The 13,850-nt window shown below is 51.4% G+C and overlaps 3 protein-coding genes across 3 annotated transcripts; 2 read left to right on the forward strand and 1 right to left on the reverse strand.

The window, feature by feature from the left end:
- Nucleotides 1–2,162: 2,162 nt before the first annotated feature.
- PpBr36_00255 (uncharacterized protein) lies at nt 2,163–4,155 on the forward strand (the record flags this gene model as incomplete). The annotated part of the gene is made up of 2 exons (XM_029887448.1): nt 2,163–2,233; nt 2,337–4,155. Coding segments are annotated over 2 exons (1,890 nt in total), but the record flags the coding sequence as incomplete, so codon positions are not given.
- Nucleotides 4,156–4,915: 760 nt separating this feature from the next.
- Nucleotides 4,916–9,153, reverse strand: PpBr36_00256 (uncharacterized protein; the record flags this gene model as incomplete). Its single annotated transcript, XM_029887449.1, has 4 exons — nt 4,916–8,659; nt 8,745–8,919; nt 8,994–9,052; nt 9,148–9,153. The coding sequence occupies 4 exons, from the start codon at nt 9,151–9,153 to the stop codon at nt 4,916–4,918; spliced, it is 3,984 nt and encodes a 1,327-aa protein (XP_029752456.1).
- Nucleotides 9,154–11,273: 2,120 nt separating this feature from the next.
- Nucleotides 11,274–13,327, forward strand: PpBr36_00257 (uncharacterized protein; the record flags this gene model as incomplete). The annotated part of the gene is made up of 3 exons (XM_029887450.1): nt 11,274–11,407; nt 11,586–12,999; nt 13,167–13,327. Exons 1-3 carry the CDS (start codon nt 11,318–11,320, stop codon nt 13,325–13,327), a joined length of 1,665 nt encoding a protein of 554 aa, XP_029752455.1. The 5' UTR covers nt 11,274–11,317.
- Between the last annotated feature and the right edge of the window lie 523 nt (nt 13,328–13,850).

The raw sequence follows: 13,850 nt of genomic DNA on the forward strand, positions 1-13,850 counted from the left end.
AAAATTAGATCCCTGTGGGAAGGCAAAATTTATATCCACAGTAACATGGACAGAAGTGTTACTACACCGAGCACGCGCGTACTACAGTAGTATTTAATTGCTAGAAATTCATTTCCACGACTCGAGATCTTGCCCGTGATCCAGAATGCCTGTTTGCTTTGTTTGATTCGCAATTACTGGTTTTCGATGAGCATGCTAAATGCAACCAGAAGAGCAGAGAAGTACGAAATAGTAACAGTACTTCATACTGTACCGCACCTACAGTACTTGGACGGATGAGATCTGTCCTTGGCATTCGGGTGACGCCATGTTATCAAATTTTGGTCCCCTTTTTGGGCCCCTTCCCCGAACCCTCTTAAGCTTTGAGCCATTCATTCAACTTCGCCGAGAACGTCAAGGCCATCATCCCATTTCTCCACGTCCAATCAATCAAACCTATCATCCAACCATGGGTTCCTTACGAATTGCTAACCCGCGTAGATTCTAATCTGTATGTACTATGTACATCTGGAATAATACTAAGAAGACTGACCTAGCTTTTTGCCGCACAAACCCTTGCCTGCATGCTTGGCCAAAAACACAGTCTGTGCTGCCCCCTCACGGACGGACCTGGCCACTTTTGTGCATTACCAAGGTATGGTATAGATAGCTAACTACAAAAATACGCCGTACTGTATGTATGTACTTTAGTATATGCTGAAATGTTGTTAGTTCGAATATCATTGCAATAGCGGGTTTGGAAGTCAACTCAGCCGCAATGGATTTTAGCACAATCAGATATCCAATTACTCAAGTTACTGTATATCTCAAACGGCGAGGCCCGCGCGTAACTGCAGAGCTGTCTTGCAGTGACCTGCAGATGCTGGCGCTTGCGTTGGCTTGATTGTGCTTCTTGTTCAGCCAGAGCCTTGGCGCTGCAGCAATGTGTGTTTCTGGGGCATGTCCTGGCTGTTTCAACCGAATCTTCATTCGACAGGTTATGATTTACCCTTCGAACATGGAAGTAGCATGTCGGCACCGGCGCCCGTCGTTCTGGGAACGGCTCCAACGAGCACGATGCTGATTAGAAAAGAGGCCGCTTACGCGTACGTCAACAATTTTTTTTTTTTTTTTTTAATATTACTCTGGGGACAGCCCCGTCGTGGTGGGTGATTGAAATGAGATCCTTTTTACACTTTTCAAACTGAGGATTCTCAGATTAATTGCCCCGATTTGTGACGTCGTCGTGGAAGTGGTCTGACTGGGTTTGGACCCTGCGGCTTGCTGCGGATATTATGGCAGTGCACATTAGGGTGTTTGCGGCCTTCCCGCATCTGACAGACTTGGGATCCATAGTTGATGTGGAGGTTGCCAGGCTGTGCAGATACCCACGTGCAATTTTCCTACTCGCGACTGCAACAGTAGAATTGAAATGATATATGTAATATAGATCTGCACTAGAGACCTGTTTTGTAGATCATATGTGTTACTGCTAGACTTGACTATTCTGGTACCAAGGCGTATAAATCTCATGGGTTGAAGTAGACGAGCAAGCACGGAGATGGCCTTTTACTTGGTTTGTTGAAAAAATGAATTGGAACAGGATAGATTTTTTTTTTTTTTTTTTTTCATAATGCCAAAGATGACACCCAATGAGGTGGCTAGGCATGCAAGTTCTTAATTCCCAAACAACGAGCGCAGTTGTTCATTCTGGGTAACTAACCGGGCAGAGTCAATGGCCGTTGAAAGTTTTTTTTTTTTTTTTTTTTTTTTTTTTTTTCTTTGGCTTGATGGAAAGTGGTGCAGGGTAAACAAGGCAAGTATCATCAGCATCTCCAGCCCGAACGGGCTACTGCTTATCGGTACAATCGTAAAAAGGCCAACGGACGCAGACCCACACCAAACTTAACTGGGTTATAGTGCTCACCTTGGTGCGGCCACCGCGTTGTACCTCTCTAATCGCGGGCGGCCAGCGCGTACGCGTAGTGGCGCTGTAGCTCGAATTTGACGCCGCACCGGAACCAACTCGGCGCGACAACGTCGATTTCAATCCGAGAGTTCGGTTCCGTTGTCGCAAAAAGCCCAATATCAACCGAAATCAATCAATCGTACCTATACAGCGCATGTTGTCGGATAGGATCGCAAACTGAAACTTTTATTGGTACAATAATCCTCGCCGGCAGGCTGACATGATGGAAATTGATACCGATGAAGATACTTTGCGCCAGCTCGCTGCCGGCGGCTCCATGAACTTGTGAGTTGGTGCTTCGAGATGCAGCAATGAATAATGAGTCTGTTACTCATATATTCGACCATGGAAGTGATGCAGACAGTACGCTAACTGTCATTCGTCGCAGCTCCGCCTGGCCTTTGTTGCTCTGCGATATTATCAACCGCCTCGAGAAGATCGCTCACAATGAGTTTCCAATCCCCGTCATACCCCCACCCCCGAGGCTCACACCACCACCGGAGCCGCGCTTCCTTGCTCCACTGCCATCCTCGGACCCCATAGGACCGTCGGAGCTCAAGAGGGTTGAGCAGAGCAAGGTGCCGACTACAACGACATCAAAGACCACGGCTACCACAACCGCAGATGTCTTTTCGTCGCCTGGTTCCTCCCAGGAAAACAACAAGGAGAATGCGAACCCAAGTTCCAACGAAGCTCAAGCTGTGGCTGACGCACCAGCCGACACCACCACTACGATCAGCACATCGGCCGAGCCAGTAGCTTCATCATCATCTCGGGTCACCGACTCACAGGCCCAACAACCCGCTCCTGGCGAGCTGCCAATACAGATACAGCAACAGCTGACTGAAATCACATCAACTCTCACGACTGGCTTCCCGGACCACCCGCCACACACCATTCAGCGCCTGGCGGAGCTGGTCTTGCATCCCCGCCAACACTATCGCTCTCTCCCATCGTACCTACATGCTGTAGACCGGGTCGTGCATGTTGCCTCTGGCGCCAACATCTTCCCCCTGTCGCCCGCCGTCATGGATCCACGCGCTATGGCGGCTCTTGCTAATGGTGTGCCTGGAGGTGCTCCTGCAAACCCTTCCTCGTCTCCTTCAACATCGACATCTTCTACGGTAACCGCTCAGCCAGGTCTCGACGAGCATTTGGGCGGAGCTCTTCTCACACCCATCCCGTGGCTTACAAACAGACCCGAGAGCGTCGATGGCGCAGATGCCGCCCTCAGTCCAGAACCTGACATGGACGATGAGGACGGTGAACCTGCCGATACTCTCCATTCGCAGCATCATCCACAACCACAACAACAGCATAGCGGTTCCGGTCGGCAGCGTCATCAGCAGCGGTTAAGCACCGAGTCCACCGAGACCATCGAGGGTCCCAATGGAGTGGGCCACATCGAGACCGTGTCCGTCTCCGTTAACGGTATTGTCTCGCATGGTGCCAGCACTTCAGCCTTAGCCGCTGCCCTTGGTCGTGGAGGTACAGAAGCCTCTTCATCGTCGGCCCTGAGTACGAGCCAGGCCCAGCAGCCCGGGGCAGGAGGTATTACCCAGGGTGAGCTGCTGCGTGAGGAACAACGTGCCGGTGTCGTCCCTGTCAGTCAGGTTCAGCGCGGTAGGGAAGCTGCACAGTCTCGAGCTGCTGCTTCTGCTGCTGCCCCCGCTGCGGCGGAACCCTCTGGCTCTCCTGTCGGGTCTACACCTACCGAGCAGGGTGATGAAGAGATGGATGATGCCCTCGGGGAAGCGGACGAGGCAGCCGGTGCGGGTGGTACGGAATCCGAGGAGGAGACGCCGCACGTCCGTGGACCAGAGGAGATCGGGCTGGCGGATACAGGACCACAGGCAGCGGGAACCAGCATCCCGGCGGCTGGCCAGACGGCACCTAACCTGGCCCTCCAAGACATTAATGTGGAGGCAGCCATGGGACGGCCAGCAGACGAGACACGGGCGGCGTCGGCCCCAACTTCGCTAACCTCCTCGGAACCAAGCGGTGTGGCTCTGGACTCGGGGGATGATGCACCGCGAGACAGAGCTTCGACCCCGAAGCGTGACGCAGATGGTGAGCCAGCTTCGAGAGACGAGCCCCCTGCCAAGAAACTGCGCGAGAGCCCTCAGGAAGCCGTCAAAGACTCCCAGGATGGAGAAAAGCCGGCACAGGATGGGGCTCAAGGTGCCGAGCCCGATAGCAAGGAATAGTAGTATACAAAATTTGATATCCCGAGCAGGTCTTACCTTGTTCTGCCTTGATCATGTTTAAATCCTTGCGTGCCACCTTTGGCAATGTTTGCGGCCCTTGTGCAGTCAAAGGGGCCATGACAAAAAAAAAAAAAAAAACGCGATGTGCATGCGCGGTATCTGAACTTGTGCCGATCTCTTGTCGTTGATTGTCTCCTATCGTACCCGTCTACAAACGGCAGTAAAGGCCATACATTATGCCCGGCCTCTTCATTTCCTACGTTCATACCGCATGAACTCTGGTAGGTCCCGTTCACGGAGAATTATCGCGTGGCATCTCATGCTCACATGGCAGTTTATGACGACTTGATGCGTCAGTCACTTATGCCTGGGGTATCAAACAACACATCGACAACTTTGAAGAGATGTCCGTTCGATAACTGCGACAGCTTCAAAAGGCCAGCACTCTGAAATTCACGCTGCTCGTCGCATCGGGACAATATCCATCATTTTTTTCGTCTAGATGAACCCGCGCCCGCCCAAACAAAGCAATGGCTGTTTTTTCCTGCCTGTTCAGCAAAAGTAGCAGTACCGATATCCGTCCCGAAACCTGAACGCCGCACCAAGCAACTAAACCCCCGCCCAACACAAATGCAAAGGTTGTATGGAAATACCAATCGCGTCAAAAAAAAAAAAAAAAAAAGAGGGAGATTATCACTCGTAGATACAAAATACCATGGCCTCATCAGTAGAAACACGTACACAAGCCCCGCCCGCCCCCTCAATCCATCAGGACCGAAATGTTTTCGCGCGAAATAGTACTCCGCTGCATCTCATCCCTCCTGACACGGTAGAAGGTGTCGCAAAAGTCGGAGCACTGCATCGCGCGCAGAAAGGCCTCGTCGTGCGTGATCACGATGAGCTGGAAATTCGACTGTGCCTGGCGTGCCTGGATGATGTTGTGCAGCGACACGGCGAGGCTGCGGATGTTTGCCTCATCGAGGTTTGTCGTCGGCTCGTCCAGGGCGATCAGGCCACAGCTGACGCCAAACGACTCGGCCAGCGCCAGGCGGATGATGATGCTTGCCAGGACCTTTTGGCCCGCCGAACAACGGCCACGCATGTCCATCTCCGTGTCTTGCTTCACCATGCAGAGGCGGTAGTTGTAGGTCCGCCGTGTAGTGGAGGCCGTGGCCGAGGTTTCGACCTCGGATCGGATGAGGATGGTGTCGATGTCAGTACCCTGATATGTCGACCGCCACAGCTCGTCCGCAATGCGGTTCACCTCCTCCATCTTGAGACTGTGGTACGACATGATTGCCTTCTCGAGGGCGGCGCTGTAGCTGCCCATGTCCTCAATGGCCGCCTTGGTTGTCTCCACCTTGATGTGAGCCTCGCGAAACTTGAGCCTCGCATCGCTGTAGTCCTGCTGATACTCGGCCACCCGACTGGCTTGCTCTGCTTTTTTGGTCTCGAGCGTACCCTTGAGCACATGAGATTTGCCAGAGAGTTCGTCAAACTTCATCTTGAGCGCGTTAGCCTCGCCGTCGAGTCGTTCCCAGTCTTCTTGTGCGTTTCGGTCCTCCAAGGCTTCAATTTCCTTCTCTAGCTTATCGACGATCCTCAGCGTCCGGTTATAGGCCAGATTGTCCTGAATGTTCTTCTTTTTGCGGTCGCTATTGTCGGCTTCCTGCCTTAGTTTATTGATCTCCGCTGTAAGCTTTGTGATGTCGCTTTCCATCCTCTCAAGCGACTGCTCAAGATTCCTGATTGCACGATCGTTGGCAGCAGCCAAACTCGGCCCTCCTCTGTCCAAGTAGTCTTGTATATCGCTGCTCAGAGACTGAAGCTTTCCCACAGTTTCTGCAACGAGATTCTTCTGTTCTGTAGCCTTCTGGAGTTTCTCTCGAGCACGACCAACCTCCTCGTCGCGGATCGATTCTGCTTTGAACAAGTTCTGTTCTAGATCCTCTAGCTCCTTGGTACCTTCGTCCTTGGTTTCCTGCATTTGCTCTCTCTCGGTCTTAAGCGACTCCATCTGCTTGATGAGGTCGTTCTTGCGCTCAACCTTCTGGTTGAACTCGGACAATTGGCGCTGCAGCTCACTTTTGTTCAGCTCCAACTGGGAGATCAAGTCTTTCTTCCTTTGGCGATCCGTCACAAGCTTATTCAACTGGGTGGTCAACGCTCTCGTCTGTTCCGAGTTCTTCACTTGGGCTTCCTGAATCTCCTGCGCACTGCGGATGTTGCCACTCGAGCTCTGCTGAGATGCCAACCGCTCGATCTGCTTTTCGGAATCGGCAATCTTTGCCACGGCATCCGTGATGCTACGGACTGCCTTGCCCATAGATTCGGTATCAAGCCGCTTTTCTTCCAAGGCGCCCATCTCTGCATCCAAGGTTTCTTGCTTTCTGATCATTTCTTCTTTTTCGCGCTCTAGAGCCTGAAGCTTCTCCTCCAGGGGCGGGAGCTGTGCCTTTGTTCTTTGGTACGTGTCATAATTCGTCCGCACGGCCCTCAGAATATCAACCTGCCTCCTCAACCGCTGGATGTCGGCGTTGACAACCTCCTTCTGGGTTTGGTCCAGGTTCTTGACAATCTTTTGAACCAACTTTGATTTGAAGAACTTGTCAGAATCTCCAAATGAACGTTCGCACAGAGTGCATTTGTTATCGCGCTCCATCTTCTTTTTTGCTTTTTCGTAATACTCAGCCAGCGCATCAAACAAATGTAAATCAGTCTCCGCAACGCTCAGGCTCTCTTGCAAGGAAGCCAGCCGATCAAGATAGGTATGGACCGGGTGATCGTCATCGTCCTCATCCTTGGACTGTATCAAGGCATCGCGGACCGCCTTCTCAGCACGCTCGGTGTCCTTGGCAGTCTTCGCAACCTCCTCACGAGCAGAGGATACCTTGTAGTCAAGCTGGCGGATCTCCTGCTGAGCCTCGTCCACGAGGCTCTTCTTGGCTGAAACAGCGGCGCTCTGCTGGTCGAGAATCTGCTGATAGACTTTGCCGATGGTTTCCGGATCAACGGGGCCTCCTATCAAGGCCGAAAGCTTGTCGCCCCATGTTGCCATAACTGATTTGAGATAGACGTTTTGGTTTTCTGCTTCTTTCCTGCGGAGATCGAGCTGAGCTCGCTCGGATGCCAAGTGAGTGCACTGTACAAGCTCGTTGTTCAGTCGCGACGCCTCGCCTTGGAGCCGTCCCAGATTGTCATTCGCCTCGTTGATCTCGCCATCCAGTTCCGATTGCTGCAGGGCGCTGTATGCCTCGCGTAGGTCATTTTCCAGTTGTGTTGAGTTGGAGTCCAAAACTGCTTTCGCTCCATCATCTACATGTAGATCACCAACAGAGCGTTGGAGACTTTTGAGGCGCCCATCAATGTCAGAGATTCGCTTCTGGGCCGAACCACGTCCTCTATTCAAAGATTCCCTACGCGCAGTGAGATCAGCAACGGCTTTTCCATGAGAGGTCTTGAGTTTCTCGAGGTCCTGATCATATGCTATTACTTCGCGCTTCTTCTCGTCGAGAAGCTTTTGGACTCGGTTCTCGAAGGTCTGCACCTGAGCCTCGGTCAAATCTCCATCAAACCCCCGAATTCCGTGCTGCTGTGCAGCCTCCTTGACCATGCTGAGCCGGGCTGATACTTGACGTTCATGATGCTCCTTGTCAGCCACATGCTTTCCACGATCTGCCAGCTTGTCCTGCAGAGATTTTCGCAGTGCCGCGAGATCTTCTTTTAGTTCCGTGTACTGTGCCGCCTTCTCGGTCGCATCATCCTTCATCTGCTTGACCTTGTCCGCATACTGATTCAGGGCTGCCTCGAGCTCTTCTTCAGAATCAGACATTCGCTCTATGGTTTCCAGCAGCTCATCGGCCATTTGCTTTCGCTCCTCATAGAGAACCTTTTTGTTTTGTAGATCGGTCACGATGCCGAAGAAGCTGTTTGCCTCCTGTCGCTTCACCGCCTCCTCCTTGCGATACTTGTCCATCTTATCTAACGTCGCCTTGTACTTCTTTTCCAGTTCTGCAATCTCGGCCTCGAGAACCTTGATTGCTTTTCCATACCGCTCGCCCTTCTCCTTGTCTTGCTTCGAGGTTTCCTCTAGGTTCTTGTAGATGCGAAGCTGCTCGCCGTGTTTCTTCCGCAATAGCTTCAGATTATCAATCGCCTTGGTGTACTTTATTGCCTCGAAAAGCTCATCAAACTTCTTTTTGAGGACCGAGGGCTCGCTGAGGGGCCATAAAGAGTCATCTTGATGGCAAAAGATCACGTTCTCGAGGATTGCTGCCGGCACACCCATCTTCTCGGGTACCATCTCATCCAGCTCGGCGTTTTTCTTGGAGAGGCTGACATGTTCGCCATTTGTCTCAACTCGCAGAGTGCCATCGATTGTTTTGAGGTTTAGCTTCTTCTTTGCCTGGGTAACCTGCAAGCTCCTCGTGACCACGAGCTGCTGGCCTATTGTAGAGTAGAAGGATAGCTTGACCTGGGCCTTGATTACGGATTCGCCAGCCAGCTAAACATTCAACATGTTAGTACAATCGTGTGTATCTTCCCTGTCTCTTAAGAGCTATACAGTCAGGGCAACCAGTCCAAAGTACCTTGGGATCATGCAGAAATGCACCGCCCTTGCTGTTTGGGGGCTGCTCGCCGGTTGTGGCATACTTGAGGCATTCAATGATGGTTGTCTTGCCTGATCCATTTTCGCCAACGATGAGTGTAAGGGGCGTGTTGAAGGTGACGAACTGCGCATTGGTAGGGCCAAAGGATCGAATTCTGCCAAAGCCGACTCCGAGTCAGTTCGATCTCTTCCATGGACTGAAGGGAATAAGAGACTGGATGCTGCCCACCCTCTAATTCCCAGCTTCTCGATTTTGGCTGCAAAGTTCTGCGTTAGAATCCCGCCGAACTAAGAAGAATGACCGAGTTGATACGCACACCTGAAAGTCACTCATCTGTTAGTACGGCAATACGTGGAACTTTGTCCATTCAATTCATAGGCACACACATCTTGAGATGACAAAGCTGACGATAGCCCGCCCAGAGCCACTACTCTGGCGCTTTGCGGGCTTCAGGCTGGGTCTAGCTCGCGGGTACTGCCTAAATTACTCGGTTTCTATCAAAAACCTGGGGGTTGTGTAAACGGCACAATGCTCTGTAGATAGATCGACAACCCTGAGGCGCCAGTGGCAGCTAGATGATGACGTTGGTTTGGTAAACACGCGAGGATTCGAGAAAGCGCGTCTGCCTTGACACGGTCTCACGGGATCTGACCCATAATGGGTTCCACGATCCACTTGTCCACTGGGGAAGGTGGGTCTAAAAAAAGTCCTTGGGCATCAAGCAAGATTGCAATACCGATATCCCCCCACCGACCTATCTGACCTTGGCAATGATTGACTTTTTTGAAGTCCCCACCTCTCCAGGCCCGGAGCGAATGCTCCTGTCCTCAGCCAAACCAGTGAAACGAATACCCAATGTAGGAATTAATTGCCACATTTGTACACGGTACGGTACTGTACTGCATCGGTAGATACGAACCTCCAACGTGGGGGAGACTCAAGTTACAGTACCTTGGTGGCATTCGACTTCTTCTGGGACTTGCAACACTAGATGCTGCGAGAATTTGATAATACTGTAGCGTTTCTTTTCTCCTAGTCAATCCCGCCAAGGCCACAGGATCAAGTAAAGGATTTGTCGGTAAGAGAAAGTACGAAGTGTAGAGCAGTTTAGCGCAGCGGCAAAAGCACCCACGGCGAATTCTTACAGGCATTCGACAGGGCCAACCATCTATTTCTGTGCAGTGGCTTGCATCTCCCGTTCTGTTAGGCACCAAGAGAAAAGCCAGCCAGTGGCAAAACCATAAAAAGCACCTCGAGGCTTGAGGTCAAGGAATTTTACCGGGTTATGGATTAGTAATTAAAAAAATGGCATCCCAAAACCACGACCAGGTAAAAATCTCGACTTGCAGCAAAATCGTTGGTTAGACTTGTACCAAACCCCCTGTTGAGCCCGCCCATGCGCGTGACGTTTCGATTTTTGGGAAATCATTTTGCTGCGGGATGCGACGTTTTCCTCTCTTGCTATTCGTGGACAACCCTGCCGAGCTCTTATGGGGTGCCACCTACGAAGGAGGCTTATAGGAAGAGCAGGGATCTGACTAGGTGTCCGCTGTCTGGATGGCGCCCCGCTTTCTTTTTTAAAAGGCAAACTGGTGGAGGTGGCGCACTGTAACACTACTTGCCATCCATGCCACCATCTGCATGACCATACGGTCTCTACACAGTAAAGACGATATTAGCCAAATGGAGCAGGTAATATAGGAACCTTAGTCGAGGTAGGTTAGCAGGTCGTTAGGTAGGTAGCTTATGGCAATCGGGAAGATTGCCGTCTGACCTTGGAATTGGAGTAGGGACCGCATCCCTTCCCCTGAGCTGGCCTGCCTTGACAGGATGGAAGCTGCTCGGCCGAGCCCTCATGGCAAACGCCCGCAGTGCGAGGGTCCTGGGATCGACATTCGACAATCTGATTCCAGCCGCCTGGACTGGGTGCAGCGTTTGGTGTCACCAAACCAAAACCAGACAGGACCTATTCATACCTACTACTTTTGCTACTGTACACACGCCACCCCGCCTTATAACTTAACCAGGGTCCTTTTTGTTCTGCCCCCCCAGGACAACCACAAGCTCCCATGTGTCTACTGGGTGTGCGTGCGACGACTTTCTTGAGCTTCTTGAGCTGACCTGAATTTGGATCAAACAAAAATGCCTCTCTGACCAGCGGCGTCCAGTCTCCATACGTATTATATTATAACTTGGCAATGTTAGCACCCGGAGAGCCGGGTCCATTCCACTTTTCCCGTTGGTGCCTCCCCGCGTCCGGATTGAATTCTCCTCATAGCTCTTGTGATTTTTCTCATGACCGCGGTTGCTAGACTGCGGTCTTGTTGAGTTTTTTTTTTTTTTTTTTGTTATTCTTCGTTTTTGTCTTTCTTGTTTTCTTTCCTTCCTTTTTAGTCTCTTTTATTATTATTTTTTATTGTCCTTGAGCTGGCCATATCACCCTCCTCTGTATCTCTTCCGCTATTCACCAAGTCAGAAATCCCGGAAATAAAATCTTCATAGATACAGCTCCTCGTCGACCGTTACTACCACAAGGTGTCGGTGGCGAGGTCATGGCTCACCGGCACCAGCAGCCCTCGGGCAGTTTATTTGGCTTCGGGAGTCCTATGGATATGCAAGGATCGCAGCCGCCAGTATCACAGGTATGTTCAAAATCCATTGTTTAATGATATGGGTGACGTTTCAATTCGGCAATCTCGTGGCAGCATCGTATTCTTCATCCGATGCACATGTCGGCCGCTGGTTGTTGGTGGTTGGTAGGCTTGAGTTGAATGCGTTGCCGCCGACCCTAGCTAACACTGTGATTGCGACCCTTGACAGGATAACAGCGCGATGAGTCTCGTCGACCCCTCAATGCTCTCACACTTCGACACACCCATGCAGATGTCGCTCGACGGCGACAACAACGTCGTCATGGCTGCACAACAACCCTTTCAACGCCCCATCGCTTCCAATTTTTCACCTTCGGGTGCATCCGCATCTATATCATCAATGTCGCAAAATGCGCCAGGCTTGGCAGCACGACCCCAGGCGCGACCTGGCCAAATCAGCAATCCGTCGCTGCAAAATCACCACCAAGCAGCAGACTCGGGCTTTCCGCTGCCCAGTCGAGACGAACAGGCATCGCCCATGTCTGGGGCCCTGACGGCCGCATCGAAACAGAATTATGGCGGCATGCCACCACCGCCACAGCCTTCATTACAGCAACAATCGGCTGCGCATGGTCCTCCGGGAAGCATCGTGACCGAGTACACCAAGAGGCGCGATTGGGCCGCGCGAACTGCAGAGGAACTTGCGGACCTCCAACAAATCCTGGATCAGGATGGTCGCGTTAAATATGTGTCGCCCAGTGTGACAGCGCTCACAGGCTACACAAAGGAGGAGATATTAGATGTATTACTGCAAGATTTGATCCACCCCGATGATGTCGGGGTGTATCTATCCGAGATGCATGATGCAGCAGCGACTGGCGGAAGCCTGCGCATTTACTATCGACTAAAAAAGAAGGATGGTACTTATGGGGTTTTCGAGTCAACAGGTCATGCTCACATCGCAACGGCTCGGTTCTCGACGAACCCAAACAACCAATCACATTTTCGCCAGGCAGTTTTTCTCATGTCCAGACCTTACCCAACCAAGAACGCCGAACTACTGGACTCATTCCTGGAGCACAAAATTGAAAACGAGCGTTTGCGTCGTAGGATAGCAGAGCTCCGCAAGGAGGAATATGAAGATGGTGGCGAGGATGCGCAGAGGAACTGGCCTGACGGTCGGTCAGAAATGACCTCCGAAGACGCAACAGTATCAGTATCTGCGGGCACTACGCCACGGCATACACAGCAACAGGCTCGCCATAACAGTTTCGGTGATGTCAAGGGTATTGGCGGCGCACTGCCTACGGATGGCAAACTTGGCAACGCGGTCTCTGGTATACTTAACAGCGCATTGACACGCGAAAACCTTGAAGATTCAACCGCCCGCAATCGACAAGACTCGATCAAAGACAAAATGATGCGCTATGAGGGACACTCACACGCCGAGACGATTGAGATGTTGACGGGACTGCGTTATAAAGAAGGGGAACGAAGCCATGGCTTTTCGTCCAGTAGCGGTAACCCGTCATTAACCAAAGGAGATGCAGGGATTGCAATACCTATCGATCGGGATCCCAGAGTGGGAGCTGACAAGAAGAAAAAAGTCAAAGTGGCCGAGGAATACGTTTGTACGGATTGTGGTAGGTGTCCCCTTTGGCCCTTTGGCATTGGCAGACTCATCACCCCTGGTTTTTGAAATGCGTGTGCATGTCGGATTCTCGCCTAGGACCATTCTAGGCCACACACGGTGCAGGTACACGCCTACCTGGATGCGTAGCAGTAGCTTACTCCCATGCGCTATGATTAGGTACACTTGACTCTCCTGAATGGCGAAAAGGGCCCAGCGGACCAAAAACACTCTGCAATGCATGCGGACTTCGCTGGGCCAAAAAGGAGAAGAAACGAAACCCGAAAACAGGGAGCGGCGGCGGGTCAACGCCTGCTGCTGTAAGGCTCGTAGAGCAATAACTGGTAATATTTACAGCTGCGTGGCCTTTGAGGATTAGGTACACATCAAACATCCAGAGCCAACAAATTATTTTCTTCTTCTTTTTTACCTTTAGCGAGCGAACCGGTAACGACATGTGGGAAGTACACGAAGGGATCATATACCAGGGCATCACGGGGGTCAGGATCACTCCTGAAATTGCGGCGTTCAGGCAGCAAATATAGAGCGGCGTGGTATTTTGTACTCGACTCGTAATCTGACGAGCCTTTGGTACAATAATACTCGTATCTCTTTTCTACCAAGACTTGATATGTTCTTGTTTTTTTTTTATTCTTTTTGCACCCGCACTATGTTGTTTCCACCACTTCATTGGGCTCGCATTCCAGATCCTGGAACGCTTTTTTCCCCCTATTTTGTTCATTACTGCTTGCAAGATACCCCCGGCTTGAGGTACGGGTAGAATTTATCAGAATTAGAATATGTACAAATGGATGTCATCTCGGTATCGGTTGTCCTCGCCACAGGTAGACTTGTCCCAAAAAA

The sequence above is a fragment of the Pyricularia pennisetigena genome, chromosome 2, assembly GCF_004337985.1.
Source record: "Pyricularia pennisetigena strain Br36 chromosome 2, whole genome shotgun sequence".
Classification (NCBI taxonomy): Eukaryota; Fungi; Ascomycota; class Sordariomycetes; order Magnaporthales; family Pyriculariaceae; genus Pyricularia; species Pyricularia pennisetigena.